The sequence below is a fragment of the Lissotriton helveticus genome, chromosome 1_1 (genome assembly GCF_964261635.1).
Source record: "Lissotriton helveticus chromosome 1_1, aLisHel1.1, whole genome shotgun sequence".
NCBI lineage: Eukaryota > Metazoa > Chordata > Amphibia > Caudata > Salamandridae > Lissotriton > Lissotriton helveticus.
In genome coordinates this window covers 1331908787-1331925511 of record NC_136057.1, presented here as the reverse complement: position 1 = coordinate 1331925511, position 16725 = coordinate 1331908787, and the positions used below count along the sequence as shown (strand labels likewise).

Sequence of the window (16725 nt, the reverse complement as noted above, 5' to 3'; positions counted from 1 at the left end):
AAATGTAGTTTAAAACCATTTTTAATGGTCAAGTCAGATTTTAAGTTACAATATGAAAAATGGCTATTTTAGAAAGTTTGCCTTTTCCTCCCCTAGCTGTTTGGTGCATGAAGCCTGTTTCTGGGTCACATGACTGGGTGTAATTTCTGTTGAACTTTGTTTATTCCTCCCAGACAGCGACTCAATAGAGGCAATAGGTGTGCCTGGATGGACCGTCACTGGAATAATGGATGGCAGAGCAGGGCACAAGGTAAGTGTTGACTGGACCTAATCTACCATTTTTTTATCCAAGTCTTGCTCCATCGTGGTCGGACATATTTTTTTACTTTGACCCAGTCTTGTGTGGCTAAAAGTCAACCATCGGTGCTTTGATCTTTAAGGAATACATTTTTATCTTACATTTTGAAAATTCATAGCGCAGGATAAACAATTTGATTTTTGTCATTTTGGCATCAATTAATTTATAAAAATGTACTCTATTGTTCTAAATCGGTATGGAAGTTTTCTTGTGTTGTGTTTTCACTTTAGGACTGTTTATGTGCTGCATACTTTACACATTGCCTCTATGTCAAGTCTGACTGCTTTTGTGCCAAGTTACAGGCGGGTTGATCACAGGTAAATGTAGTGACTTTGTGGTTAACCCAACCAGGGATTGTGGTTGTTGCTTGAACAGAGTTAACACCCCATTCAAGCAACAACAGCTTCTCACAATGTGATATAATCAGTAGTAGAATTTATGGACATTATGCTACTTGCTGTGCCCACATTCAACCTATGAATTGGATTTTTAAACTCTATTCAAGGAAACGTTTACATTATTGGCAGTAATGAACATGGTCAATATGTTTGCAATTTCTAAAATCTTTTTACGAATGTGTGGCTGCTGAATGATTAAAACTATAATTTCCAATATGTGCATTCTGGATTTTCTCGGTGCTCAGCTATATTGCTTGCTGTTGATGGCTTGACAAATACAGCACACTATGGCCCTGATTAAGAGTGTAGGTGTTGTTTATCACCCCTGTTACATAACAATACCTTTAGGTTATATTTATCAGGTACAATTGATAACACCTAATATGAGTTTATGGGGAATAACATGCACATTTTGGTGTTTAATGCACCAAAAGTTGCATTATGCAGCAATTACCATATGTTTTCCCCTGTTAAATTTCAGCAGGTTTGAACTGCCAAAATAAAATGAATTTTGGGTTGTTTAATGCATCCAATAATTATCGGATGCACTAAATAAAATTAAACCCATGTTTAATTTTATTTAGAAAGAAATTTACAAGCCACTCATATTTAGACCCTTTGAGACTTATATCTTTCTTTATTTTTTGTGTGTAATGAGCTTCTTATTACCGAGGTAGTCTCCAAGTGCTTGGAAGTGGCAGCAGGGGCACAAGGTGGAAGAAGAGACCAGAGACACTCCATATAAGCATCTCAGACAAAAAAATCAATTGAGAATGATAATAGGAGTTTGCCTCTTTGAAAGTGGATTGCTATGGCACATAGAACATGTAGCCATGTAGTTACTTTTATATGAGGCATCTAGCGGGTGTTAGATATCTGACTGGCTGACAGCAAAGGTATAATAGCAAGAATATTGTCAGGAATATTTCACCCACTACTTAACCTCTCAGCAGTGATAGAGGGGATTAACAAAAGGTCAGGATGTAGAGGTGAATTTTCAGGTATTTCCCTATTTTGACAGATTAATTTTTGATTGCTTGAGAGTGAGTAGGTTTAGATTGCCAGACCTTAGTTTCCTTGTTGGTTGAGAAAGAATAAACACCGGGACAGATTTACAAGCCCCTTGCGCCTCATTTACGCCGCTGTTGCGTCACTTTTGTGACGCAGCGGCGGCGCAAATCCTGCTCCATGGTGCGGCGGTACTTACAACGTGACGCATCTGAGAGATGCGTCACGTTGTAATGCCCTGCACCACATGTAGGCGTTCCTGTGCAGTGAGTGAACTCTACAAGATTTCACTCAGTCACTTTTAGGCCCATGCTGCGTCAAAACCCTGCGCCTGACTGAAGCAGGCGTAAGGATTGATGCATCATTTACTAGATAGGACCCCCGGAGCATTGCTGGAGCTGCGTCCTGCTTGCGACGCAACTCCAGCAATGCGTCACTTTTACGGCACAGATGCGTGACACATCTGTGCCGTTTTTGCACCATGGTGCGCCGCATTGTAAATGCAGAGCATCCATGATGGCGGAGCTGTGGCGCACATAACTGGCGCATCCCTGCTGATTTGCAGGGATGCGCCAGTTATTGTAAATATGCCCCACAGTGTTTAATTTGAGCTGGTCTTTTCTGGTGTTCGGCACCGGCACTTAATTGTCAACACTGGCCCTTATGAGAGCTGACACATGGTAGCACTGTTTGTGTAATTTAGAGATGAGCAGAACAAAAGATGTTTATTCATTTTATACACATTAATAACAACTGTTACCTTGCGCCCAAGCCATTCTTATAGCTTTGGGTCCCTGAAATAATCTGAACGGTCGCACTTGTAGTAATGTGATGTTATTACTTGTGCTGGTACTGTCATTGGCAGTGGTATAGGGTGGTGAAAGCTGCAGTGGCCTCCTGAGAAGCACCTTAGTACTTACTTTTGACAAATTAAGCAGTGAGTAAACATATTTGTGATCATTCTTGGGCACAGACCACATTGAGCCTTGTGGACAAGGCAGAGAGTTTTGAATTGGTATCATTATTATCTTATCAGAGTCTAGTGGAGGAGGTTTAGTGCCAGTGGCATGTGATTGTATTGGTTCAGGCTATCAATTAAATAGTTGAAGTTTGCGTAGAGATTTCTTAGAAAGTATGGTTTAGAAACCATTGTAATAACCAAAGTTGGACATGACAATTAAAAAGGCTAATGAGATTTTCTGTGAGAGATGGAAAACAGACAGGATTCTTAGAAGATGTAAGTGCTGTTTAATAATAACATTTATTTGGAGTAGGAAAGTGAGCCTGCTATTAAGCCATGCTCTTAAACTTCAGGCTCATTCTACAGACAGTTCGGGGGGCCACATCCAGTGATTCAGGCCTAGTGAATAAGCAGGGGCAGAGGACCGGCACCCCACTGCTCTCGGAGCAGAAAAAAAGAAGATAATTATAATACCGTTTTTAGTATCATTTTCGTTTTCCTTGCTACTGGGCGGGGTTAGGGCGGGTGGGGTGAGATGATGGCACAGGGGAAGGAGTGGTGGGCACACACTAAGGGGGTCATTAGTATGGCGGGTGGATCGCCACCACCCGTATGGCGGTGGCGATCCACCCGCCATAAGCCAAGAATTTTAGCTCTCTGGGGGTGGCTTTGGATTCTAATTTGTCGTGGAAAACCCAGATAGAAAGAAGCAAAATAATTCTTACTCAAAATACGTTGCCTATCCTGAAAAGGCATGGCAAAAGTCCTTGTAATGCCATTTCGCCAGCATTAGAAGTTTTTAAATTTAACTCCTTCGATGCTGATGACGGAACCGCTCCGTCATCAGCTGCGGTGGCGCTGTGCTGATGACGGAGCGGTTCTGTCATGGCCCGCTCGCCGCGCCTGCGCGGCATGGATTCCGTGCCTGCGCTGGGCGTTCCATTGAGCGGGCGGGGCCATGACGGAACCGCTCGTCATGAGCACGGCTCAACCGAGGCCGGTGGAGCGGTTCCGTCACCAGCATGGGCGTGCCGCGCGGCCGCCCCACCCCCTTAGCGCTGCTGCGGAATAGCCGCCGCAGCGAAGGTGTTAAAGCGCAATCTGCTGCTCTGTATGGGGCAGAACTGTGTGGACCTGTATGCGATAAAGTATTCGCAATTGGTGAAAACAAGTTCTATATAGCACTCTTAAGAAAACCTGTCAGTACACGTCTAATACCACTTGTATTAGACTTAAACCTTAAACGTACTGACCACCATGCAATTCTGAGACCCTTGATGCTATGGGTAAGATTGTGGTCAACTTTCCATTTACAAAAATAGTCTCATGGAAGTACTGGAATTGGATAGTTGCAGCAATATTTTATGGTTCAGACATGTTAGATCCTGGCTTACCAGGATTGGCTTAGCGCACTTTTGGGATGAACCGCATAGTTTATCCCAAGTCTCAAGGAAAATACTGAAAGTATCATTTTGGGCCTATCAAGACTGGAATGTGCCGAACGGAAAAACTTATGGATCTATAACGACTAATTTCCACTCATTTAAAGATACTGCACAATACGAATCTTTCCTTGATGAGGTCTGTCCACCACTTGCTAAGACACTCTACATGAAATACAGATATGGCATCTTAAGGATACATGCAAGTGTAGCAAAGTGGTCTGTTAATAGTGACGACACATGCAGTTTATGTTCTAGTAGAGTGAGAGGATGATTATCATGTCCTGTTTTTCTGTCCGGCCTATGTGGTACCTAGAAGGAAATGGATTAAACCACTCTGTCTAAACATAGGCGTAAGATCATCCAAAGAGGCAGGAAGGATCATTAAAAAAAAAACAGTCAGATATTTGTCTTTGGAATCAGTCGATTTTTGTTAGCTACAAACTACATAAGAGCTAAATTTGGACTGAAATTTTGATAGGATCGTATTTGGATTTGAAACTCACGATTTATCCCATCCAGAATTATTATTTTAAAAATGTTAATATTTTAAATGTTATATGCCTCATAAATTCTTTTTTAATTACTTATTAAGGTTTTTAATGTAAGGACAAATTCCCCCATAAGTGTCTTCGCCTCTTTACCAGAATTGTACTCCATTGGATTTGACATGCTCTCTTTTATTTTTTATTTTTTATCTTGTTGTTGTCAATGTATTAGTATACATGTATGTGATTGTTTATGGGACTTTTATGGTACTATGTACCGAAATTAAGAATATATATATTTATTTTTGTGTTCGTCCCCCTGCCCTGCCACCCCTGTTCCCTGCCAGCCACCACTGTGAATAAGAGTGAACAGGAGCTCGGTGTTGTCTCGATTTATGAACATACAGTGATTCTGCAGCCAATATAAATGTGAGATAGGCAGAGGGTGGCATTGTAAAGATCTCTAGGATTCCATTCCTGTTTAAAAATAGATCTGTTGGTAATCGGCTTGTTTGGTAAAAAAAGCTATGTGACATGAGAACCCTAACAAATAAAGCCTTGTTGACGCTAAGTAGCATAGGAGTCTATGCTTTTCCTTGGGATATCACATGTTTGGTGCAGGCCTTTCTACAGAAGAAAGGGTGTAGTTTGACTTGACAGATGCAGTTTAGGACAAAGGAGATAAACCTCGTTAATGCTTTGTCACCCACACCTGCTACTCTTTCTAACCTTTCGAGAAGTATGTGTGGCCAATGGTGTGGAAAGCCGCAGAGAGGTCTAAGAAAATTTGATCACATAGCGTACCTTGCTCCTTGTTTAGACGCATTTTCTGTGTTCCTCGTCAAGTCAGAAACACAGGATTTATTTAGAAGTGAGTTTGAATCCCAGTATTGTGTACATCGCTGTGTATCAGCTGTTTTGAGTGCTCTGTTGATAGAGGGAAGGCCTGATATTGATCTGTGATTGTAGAGACCATATCCATCTGATTCTGAAATGGATTTCCTCTGGAATAGAGTATGGGAGATATGCGTAAGAGCTTGAAGAAAGGTCCTTCAAAAAGGAAAGAGCTAGTATGTTTCTGATCACTGGGTTGACAACATTAATACCTAGATTATTGACTTCGTCATTGAACAAATATGGTGAAGGAAAGGATTTTTTCAAGCAGGGTAAACTTTTTTGATGATCTAAACATAGGTGGCACCATCTAACATCTCATGATTTTATGAGAAGATAAACCATAAGCCCAATCGATCTGGAGCCATTATGTAAATGTGCCCAATATTTATTATAGCTAGAAACCTTTTGTAAATTTCCCCATACATTAATGAAGTTTAATAGTCCCTAACTATTAAACAATGCAATTGCTTGAATCTGGGAGACAAGGGGCATGTTGCATATTAATGTATTTATCAAATATACTTTTTTGCAATGTCCATTCTGCTTTTGATACATACATTCTTACAACTAGAACAATCAGTGGCCTTTGAGATAAGAAGTGTTCTTGGAGACCGTAGTTATTCAGTATCCGAAGAAAGGAATACTGAGGCATTCTTTCATCAGCATCTCAAATAGAACTGCCTTGTGTGGTTTCGGGATATCGAGGAGGTACCAAAATGTAGACAGGGATTTTATGGATCTATTTTCTATAGCTAAGTCCCCATATACATACGTTGGCAATATATAGATCTTAAAGGTGCTTAGATGTGGAGTTAAGAATAGTAAATGTATACCTTCCTCTGTGCACAAACATTCGCAATCTTTTGGCACTCGATAACTTGGTTGCAATATTATGTGACTTTGATAGTCCCTCCTCCATATTCCATAGCACAATCAATTGCATTCCCACTAAATGATGATAACTCACTGTAGACTTCAATTTTCCCTTGCATAGATAGAAATGAATGAAAGACTCTTCCCTTGCACTAACACCATTATGTTTCATTTTGTCTTTAGCCAATACTCACTTCAGTATCATATGGATTTGCTAAGTCTCGGATAGGGAAGCCACATGAATTACGCCACCTATTTACTCTTTACAGACAAACACTCATAGCTTCATTTTTTACTCTCTCCTAGAAAGTTATTGAGTTTAGGCTTCGATTACCCACCCTCTGTGAGTTACTTACAGAGGTCTTCTTCCTTTCTATGAGGTCGGTCACATAATTCTTCCTATCAATGTCTTTTGCTGGTGCAGCGGTGAACACATAGATTGATGAAAACTGTGGTGTTGACTCAAGTGACAACTGAAAGAAATGTAAAGACCTTAAATACACCTTTTCCTTATCACCATATTGTAAAAAATAGTACATGAAAAGCTTTTTATCATGAGAAAATCCTTATAATTCAAAGTCATGATGATGAAAATAAAGACCACACTGATGAGGGTCAAAAATGTTATTCCCAAAAAGTTGACAATTTCAAAAATGATGACAGGAAAAGGATATGAAGAATTAGGGTAGATATAACTGAGAGCACCATGATCAACCAAATTGTTTTTAGCAGGGTAACAACAAACGATAAAAGTTTGTTTTCATGCACAAGGTACTGTAAACAGTGGCATAACACAAAGTGACAGGGACCCCCTGCAGAATGTTATGAGTTGCCCAAAGCTCTTCCGTATCTTAGAGATATTCATTGCCATTTGTATGAAGAGGGGTCCCCTTGAAGGCTTAGAGGCCCTCTTGAAGAGGTGGAGGACCCCTGCACCGTAGGAGATGTTGCAGCCTTGTGTTACGCCCCTGACTGTAAAGCTAGAGAGAGTCTGATTACATAGCTCTTGAAGTGGAGGGCCAGCTCAGTTTGGTAACAGACGGCGAGTGCTTGCAGGACAAAGAGGGAGAGGTGTGGCGTAGCAGCCAGAGTGGATGACTCCGAAACATGGAATTCACGGTTCGATCCCTGGCACCGGCGGCAGCTCAGCTCAGCATCATGTGACTCAGGGCAATAGCTCACTTAATCTCCATGACAGCCCCCAGCACCTGGATACCTTTAGTGGTGATAAGTCATTCTTTGCTGATCTGTAATTACAAGATGAACCAGATCTGACAGCAGCAGGTTGCAGTGGGGTTGTTTCAAGTGAGAGAGAAGAGAAATAGAGAAGAGTCTGGTCTGAAGCAGGAAGAGTAGAATTAGATTGAGGGGAGACAAGATCTTGAGAGAGAAAAGCATATCTGATGTTGACTACTTTACTATGGAAAAACAAAAGACAAGGTGTGAAGGACAACCAAGGGACTTTTACAGCGATATGGATTTGTAAGAGAGCTAACTACTAGAAAGCTTTCCTTGGGTTAACTGGAAGCTGAATCAATCCGACTAGCAAAATAGGTAGGCCAAGCAGATCTGAATTGTCTACAGTATAACGTTTATGAAAAAGAAGAGAGAGAGAACAACTCTCACTAGCAAACATCCAATTTAACAACTGCCCATATGAATACACAACATTAAAGCAACTGATAAATAATTAAGAATTCCATGCCATATTGTAAAAATCACAAAATTTTGTTTTTATTTATTGTTTTTTGTGTTCATTTTTTATATATATATTAATATCATAGACTGTTTCTTACTTCATTTTTTCTTTTCAAGATATATATTTTATACACATATTAACATATTACAAAACAATTTATAAATACATAAGACACACATATACGCGCGTTTCGGCCAATGGCCTTCGTCAGGTGACCGTCAATCCCAAATTTAACAATACACACAGAGATGTGACATAGATCTAAAGACAAAAAGAAAAACACAAAAAAACATTTATTTTCTATAGTGATAATAAATTAATAAGTGCTATGAATTTTTAAGTTCATTCTATTACAATTTCACAGTTTTAGAGAGCATAGGGTCAGTATTACATAGAATTGATGGTGAGCCTCATATAATCAAATGATAAACCGCAGTTGCTAACTCGTGCAGATATAAATTCTTCAAAATCATGATTCAAATCTATTTATATAATCATACAATAATTCTTGTCTTCACAGTAATATATGTAATTAACCTTGAATGGTGGGTGCGCTTCCATCGGAAAAATCAAATCAAACATCTCCCTCTAAATACAGATCAATCACTACGTCAATTGTTATATGTATTTACGTGGCCTTACCATAATCTCAAAGAAGATAGTCGATTAAAGAGAGCAAAATATAAGATAAAGAGGAATCGAAAGAGAAATAGAAAATTTGTTTAAAAACAGCAAAAAGAGATAGGGACTTCATAGATTAATTGGATGGGTACTACTTATGGATCCTATTTATAAAACAAAGTCTCTTTATTTATAGTCTTTTCATAGGTAGCTTCTGGAATATAAATATTCAATTTACACATAGAGACAGTTAGTGCATTCTAGTTTTACTCACTTGTAAGGAAAATAAATTGATGTGTTCAAATCATGTTATGATGGATGATCAAAGATTTCTAATTTCAGCGATCTTCGATATGTGTCAAAACGGGCTCTAACTTATTTCGGTAGTGTTAAATATTCAGCCTTCAGCCTGTGTGGAATATAGAAGCACTGTCAGTTTATGTTATACATTTCTGATGATTATGTTTATTCGCGTTTAGCGGAACGACCACGTTTTTCACAGCTTATAGATGGTGTTCACCCAAGTTTATACTATATAAGCTATATTCAAGGGGATTACCAAGCCACCAATTTGATAAATATTTACCTATACTGAGAACAGTCCCTATCTCTTGACGATCTTTTATTACTATTTAATGCAACAGAGGATACCAAAGTGCGTTACATGGTTATAACAAACATCCTATATATATTTTTTACCTGGTTAAAATTAATAGTGATCCTTTGAATATTTAGATGTTGTCAGGATCAAGGTACAAGCGGTATATGTGCAAGGCAGAACTAGTTCTGTAAGAGTAGGAAAGAAGACCATATTAAACCTGTGGCCCACATTTTAATGCCAGTCACTATTTACGTCACCATATGCTGGTCATTTACCTCAAAAAGTTTTTTCGAGTCTACCAGAAAGATGATATTCCACCAGAGCCCGAATGATTATTTAGATATTGATCAAGTTCATCCCCGAATAAAATCTATGACAAAAATTGTGACTGATTAATAAACCATGTGGTTCACGTACATTCGTGTTTATAACGATTTTAGCATTAGTTGTTAATTTTCAAATGGACTCAAACACTCGAATACCTTGAATTTCTTTTTTAAGGGTGAACGGAGGCCTCCGATTTTCTTTTTAATAGAGTTGCTTATGGTTCTAAAACGATATAGAAATACATAGACTTCGTTTATAATCTAGGATATACCATTAAATAGAACCTTCTGACGGGTTCCATATTCGTTCACATACCTCTATATCGAAGCGGCCTCTCCGCAACGGTGATGATCCTTTATTTTCTTACCGACCACGCGGTAGGCGGAACAAGTAGGGTGCTTGATGTTGGAGCTATTTATACATTTAAGAGTAAGCGAGACCCGAGTATTTTATTAGGGAATGCATTTCAGGTGTTTTGAATTTAATCAACGCCGTCTGATGACGTATATGCCTAATTTATTGCAAGACCGTGTTGGTCATGACACTGGAAAACGGACTGAAATAACAGAATGATCGTCATTGGTTGTCCAGTGTTTTTAAGAGTTCTGTAGACGCCATATAGTGACTTGTGTTGTAGTTCCTGGCTGGACAACGAGGGTCACAGAAATAGAAAAGGGCTAGACCTAGTGGGTTCTCTCGACGCCATGAGATGACGTGTATACTGGTACCTGACTAGACAACAATGGTCACCAAAATAAAAAAGGGACTAACCTAGTAGGTTCTCTCGATGCCATGAGATGACGTATGTACTGGTACCTAACTAGACAACAATGGTCACAAAAATAGAAAAGGGACTAACCTAGTGATGACCAATACTTTTTATCGTAAATTATCCGATGTTGTTACTTGCTATCGGAATTATATAAAACACATTCTGGATGAACATGCATTGATTAGTCTCAGATATTTTTTACCGTCAATTATCCGATGTTGTTGTTTGTTATCGGAATTATATAGAGCACATTCTAGATAAACATGCATTGATTAGTCTCAGATATATTAAATGTTTCTCAGATATATCTAGTTTTCCCATTACATGTTGTAGTTACCTGATTGAAGATTAGATTACCGTAACCACAATGGGCACACACATGAGCTCTAAAGAGGATTTTGTACATATCAGACTCATTTTTGGAGAAACAGAATGTTTTACAGTTTAACTCAAATCCCTGGATACAATAAATTTATGGAGTTCTCTATAATAATGCTTGTTCCCAAGGGATTTCCAGGTTTAACCCAGATTTTACAGTGCCCAAAGTAAAAATCCAGAAAACTTCTCGTTTTCGACGAATTTTATCCGTGCAGAGACCTTCTTTTGGGATAATTTTCTCTAGAATTACCCAATTAATTTCTTCTGGCGCATGCCCTTTTTCTATATAGTGAGCTACTAACGGAGCGTTGAGTTTTTTTGTTCGAATTGCAGATTTATGGTCCGTGACTCTTGTGTAGATCGATCTCGAAGATTCTCCAACATATCCCAAGTTGCATGGGCATACTAGGAGATATATAATATTTTTGGTTTTACAATTTGTCAAATCATTTAGTTTTATTGTAATTCCATTATGTTGGAATTTGAATTTGAATTTAAATTTGAATTTGAATTTTTGAATTTAAAAACACTTATAAAGCGCACGTACACTGAAACAGTTTCATGGCGCTGGTAAGGTCCCTACAAGAGAATAAAGAAAAGAGAGCTAAGTGCCAAAAGCCTGCTGAAATAATAATGTTTTTAATGACCTCCGAAACTCCATATAGGAGGTGGAGAGTCTTAACGGTAGGGGGAGATCATTCCAAAAGGAAGGTGCAAGTATCACAAACTTCTGCCCCCCCCGCCCGCTTCTTTCTAAATCGAGGCGTGGTTAGTAAGGCCAAGCTCGAAGATCTCTAGTGGGGACATAGGAGGAGATTGTCGAATTGATAAAAGCAGGGGCAGTCCCCGCTCTTGCTTGGAAAGTTAAACATCCTAATTTAAACTTGGCTCGCTGTTTTATAGGGAGCCAATGAAGGCTCTTGAGTAGTGGGGTCGAATGGTGGGACCTTGATAGTCCAAAGACCAGTCGGGCAGCCTGGTTCTGTATCAGCTGCAGTCGCTGCACAGCATAGGCCGGGGCTCCATTATAGATAATATTGCCATAGTCAATTTTTGACAGGACCATGGCCATTAAAATAAGTTTTAAGGCAGGGGCAGAAAAAAACCTAGCAACCTTCCTAATCACTCGAAGTGTAAAAAAACAAGAGGAGACCACCGAACTAATATGTGAGTGGAGTGTTAATTGATTGTTAAGCATAATCCCAAGTGTTTTAACTGAACAGGAGGGAAGAGGGGGGGGGCCAAGTGAAGGGGGCCAAAAAGAAGGGGACCAGGGGTTGGCAGCACCGCCCGTCATCACCAATTCTGTTTTTTCCGGATTAAGTTTTAACTGATTGATGTTCATCCAGTCTCGGATAAATAGCATGACGGACTGGAAACTGCCAACTCCTGAGGGAGAGGAAAAATCAAAAATGAGTTGCAGGTCATCTGCATAATTGTATACAGTGACCTCCATATTCTGTAAAGCAAACACCAGTGGAAGAATATACAAATTAAATAATAAAGGGGAAAGGGCAGATCCCTGGGGAACACCACAGTTGACATTACGCTGAGGGGCTGAGAAGGTGCCTAGATGAACTGCCTGAGTATGATTCGTCAGAAAAGACTCGACCCAGGCTAGTGCCAGCCCCCCTATCCCTGCCGCCCTGACACGTGATAACAAGATGTCATGGTCCACAGTGTCAAAGGTGGCATCAAGTCCCTCCCTAAGTTGGTCCATAACCGAGATCACCACCTTCTCGGTTGAGTGTCGTGGTCGGAAACCAGCTTGGCATGGCGCTAGGTAATTGCTGTCCTCGATAAAGGTGCTCAGCACCTGGGAAACATGTGCCTCAGCCACCTTTCCCAGATAAGGTAGCAGGGATATGGGGCGGTAATTAATTGGGGAAGAGGGGTCAGCCCCAGATTTCTTCAGAATGGGGATGATGGTGGCAGATTTGAGCACAGTGGGAACCAGGCCATTAGAGAAAATGTCATTTATTACTGTGAGGGCAGGAGTAGGGCAGGTCAAAAACACCTGAGCCAGAATGTGAGCAGGACACACATCTGACGGAGACCCAGATTTTATGCGCTTGAGAAGTGGAGACAAAGACTCACTAGTTAACTCAGGTATGTGAGTAATAAACTGGGTATTTTGTGGTGAGGGACAATCCAGGAATGACTTTGACGGGGGCGGAATATGCGCTTTTATTTGTGTAACTTTGTCAATGAAAAAATCATTTAGAGAGTTGCACAGTAACTGGGAGGGGATATTCACAGGTGAGGGCCTGTCTGACGTTGCCAGTTCATGAACAGTTGCAAAGATTTCACGAGGCTGGCACTCTGCTGTCAGTATACGTTGTGAAAAAAAAGCCTTCTTAGCCTCTAGGATGGCTGTTTTATATTTAGATAGTGAGGTGGTATAATTAACTTTGCTAATCGGGCTATATTTTAACCTCCAAGCCCGTTCAGCCTGGCGGACCGCTAATTTAAGTACCTTCAGTGCAGGAGTAAACCACTTATTAGCATGGTGATGATGATTAATGGTAACCTTCTTTAAAGGGGCCTTTTCGTCACGAAGGTGAATTAACCAGCTGTCCAAAGTGGCCAACTGAAATTGAGATGGTGTATCAGTAAGATCAGGGCAAGTGGCGATTAATGATTCACAGAACGCGGGGACGTCAACACGGCTCCAGCTTCTGGCCCATAGCGTTTTAGAGCGACAAGAAGCATTTCGTAAGTGTAGGTCCAAGGAAAAAGACAGAAAATAATGATCAGACCATACACAAGGAACAATGGACAAATTAGTAGTGGATAAGTTAAGAGTCCATATTTGATCTAAAATATGTCCCCGGGTGTGTGTAGGGGTTTGGACATGCTGGATAAAATTTAAACTCGATAGTAATGAGGTAAAGTCCTTCGAAGTAGTGTCTTCTGCAGGATCGCTGGGCCAGAAATTAAAATCACCAAGTACAAGTACCGTGGCATTGTTAATCACCAGGGGGGCCAGCAGCTCCTGGAAGGCAAGAACAAACTGAGAGGGGGTTTGGGGAGGACGATAAACCAACACACAGGTTACAGGAGATTTCGGTGAGCCAGACCGTGCAACCAGACAATCCGCCACAGGTAAAGGAGGAGATGTCAATATTTGAAACCTAAGGCTGTCGCGAAAGATTAAAGCGACCCCACCACCTGTTTTGCCATCAGAGCGGTCAGCTCGTAAGATGGAGTAAGAAGGAGGAAGAGCCGCCAAAATACTGGGCTGGGAATCAGGGCGATACCATGTCTCCGTTAGGCACAATATGTCAGGGCTGTCGCTGTCGAGGAGATTGAATATCTCCTGCTGATGCGCGACTGCCGACCTGGTATTTAATAGAGTTATAGAGGTGCCTAATTTCAAAGAGCTGCTAGGGGGTAGGGCCAAAGGATTAACGGCCTCCAATATAGGTGGGGGGCGGGTAATGCCTAGGGCCAGGATATGCGAGGCGGTTGTTGGGTCAATAGGGTAATTTTTACGCAAGGACAGCAAATACCTGGATGAGTATTCCAGGAAAAATCGGCCATCATGGTATGCCCCAGGTCCCGTGCGGTCACGGACGGGCACAGACTGGCTTTCCTTTGGCGCGCCTTCGGCGCGCCTCCGTCGCGCCCGCTGCGCCCGTCCGCTGCGCTCCCTGAGGCACATTGCCTTTTGTATCCCGTCCCACCCGAGCACTGGACCGCTAACTCCGGCCAGGCTCGTGGGACTGCCCCTCCCAAGATGGCGGCCGCCCTCTACTCTCTCGGCACCGAGGCCGGTGATGGACTGAGAGGGAAGGCCGTAGCAAATGAGGGGACCCCGGACACCTGCACAACAAAAGGGGGTTAGTGCATACAAAAAATAGATTAAAAATATTGCTTTGTTTAAAATATCGCCGATCGGCGCAATTTGCAGCTTTTCCTAGCACAGCTCGCTGTCACAGATTCTCCCCTTCCAGGAGACCTCAAGCGTCCCTCAGGCTCTGCCACCGCCTGAAGACCGCAGCGAGCCCCTGCTTGCTTGGCCCTTTTGTGTCCCGTCCCACCCGAGCACTGGACCGCTAACTCCGGCCAGGCTCGTGGGACTGCCCCTCCCAAGATGGCGGCCGCCCTCTACTCTCTCGGCACCGAGGCCGGTGATGGACTGAGAGGGAAGGCCGTAGCAAATGAGGGGACCCCGGACACCTGCACAACAAAAGGGGGTTAGTGCATACAAAAAATAGATTAAAAATATTGCTTTGTTTAAAATATCGCCGATCGGCGCAATTTGCAGCTTTTCCTAGCACAGCTCGCTGTCACAGATTCTCCCCTTCCAGGAGACCTCAAGCGTCCCTCAGGCTCTGCCACCGCCTGAAGACCGCGAATTCCTTTGTTGTCATTGCTTGTGGGCAGATTTTACAGATTCCACACTTGTAATTACCAATCACTGGAGCCCCAGTGATGATATTACTTTGGATGCTCTATTTAATTGCGGGCATGCGTGATCTTACAACCAGATCTTTTAGATTTTTATTTTTGCGAAAAGCAAATAGTGGCTTCGGTATTAATTCTGAACCAGTTTTATTTACATTTAGTACATGCCAATTAGAGTATATAATTTGGCGTATCTGATTGTTTAACAAGGAGTGTCTAGTAACAAATACTAGGTTGGCATCTTGTTTTCTTTTGGAGTTTTGTAAGAGATGTTGTCGGTCGTAATATCTGGCTCTTTTGCAAGATTTGCGTATCAATCTATGGGGATAACCACGTTCCTTGTATTTTTCCTTCATTTTAATAGCTTTCTCATCATAGTCTATTAGTCTTGTACAGTTCCTCCGAAGACGGAGGAACTGGCTGAAGGGTATACTGTTTTTTTTAGATGAAGGATGAAAGCTATTGTAATGAAGGAGAGTGTTTCGGGCAGTTGGCTTAACAAAGAGATCTGTGATCAATTGACCTCGGTCATGTTTTATCATAAGGTCAAGATATTCAATGCAAGTATTGCTTATTTTTTCTGAAAACTTTAGATTAGGATCGCATGCGTTAAGCCATAATATAAATTCATGTAGAGTGTCTTCATTGTCATCCCACACAAATATAATATCATCGATGTATCTCGACCAATAAAAAATGGACTCAAAAAAAGGGGCTATTTCGTTGAATATGTGGCGATCTTCAAAATAGGCTACATAGATGTTAGCAATAGTTGGGGCGCAAGATGCGCCCATACTCACTCCCTTCACTTGTTTAAACAGATTGCCTCTAAATTCAAAGACATTGTCTTCCAAAATTATTTTGAGACAATCCATTATGAAGTTCATATCACAGTCAATGTTAAATGATTCAATGAACCATTGTGTCGCATCAATAGCTCCGACACAGGGAATGTTCGAATAAAGGCTTTCTACATCCAACGTGACAATCCACTGTCTGTGTGCATTAACCTTATATATAACCTTAAGGCAGAGTCCGGTAAGTAAGAGAATAATCTTATATGTTAAATACAAATTAAAATAGAGGATGACATTAGGGACGGGACGGCAATGATCGGTGACCTAAAGACAATTCCAGAATAAATATACTAGGTAAGTAGAGATAGGGGAAAAACACTAAACTATTTCCTCCCTTTTAGACTGGATCAGACACAGAGGACACTTAGGGGCCTATTATGATAACGGGTGGATCGCCATCGCCGGCCCGGCGGTGGCGATCCACCTGTCACATGTCCTTGTGACACCCCCGCCATATTAGTATGGCGAGCGGGCCTGCAGTGGACGGTAAAGACCGTCTGCCGCTTTTCCGCCGGTCAGATTGCCGGACGGGCAAAAAGGCAGATAATATGGTGGTGGTGGCTTGCAGGCACCACCATCCATAATATGATGGATGCGAAAATAGGCCTCAATGCCACTATGGAAAGACAGGCGTTCTTTGGCATCGGGTGTTGATTGCGGACCCCCAGGGTGTTGGGGGGTGGAGGTGCGCGCAG

At 41.5% G+C, this 16725-nt stretch overlaps 1 protein-coding gene across 1 annotated transcript in view; it reads right to left on the bottom strand.

Moving 5' to 3' along the window:
- LOC144763972 (von Willebrand factor A domain-containing protein 7-like) overlaps positions 1–16725 on the bottom strand; it is a 262295-nt gene that overhangs the window by 110375 nt on the left and 135195 nt on the right. The window contains exon 8 of the mRNA XM_078650071.1: positions 6722–6838. Within this exon, the coding sequence (XP_078506197.1) occupies positions 6722–6838 (117 nt within the window). The remainder of the gene's footprint in view (positions 1–6721; positions 6839–16725) is intronic.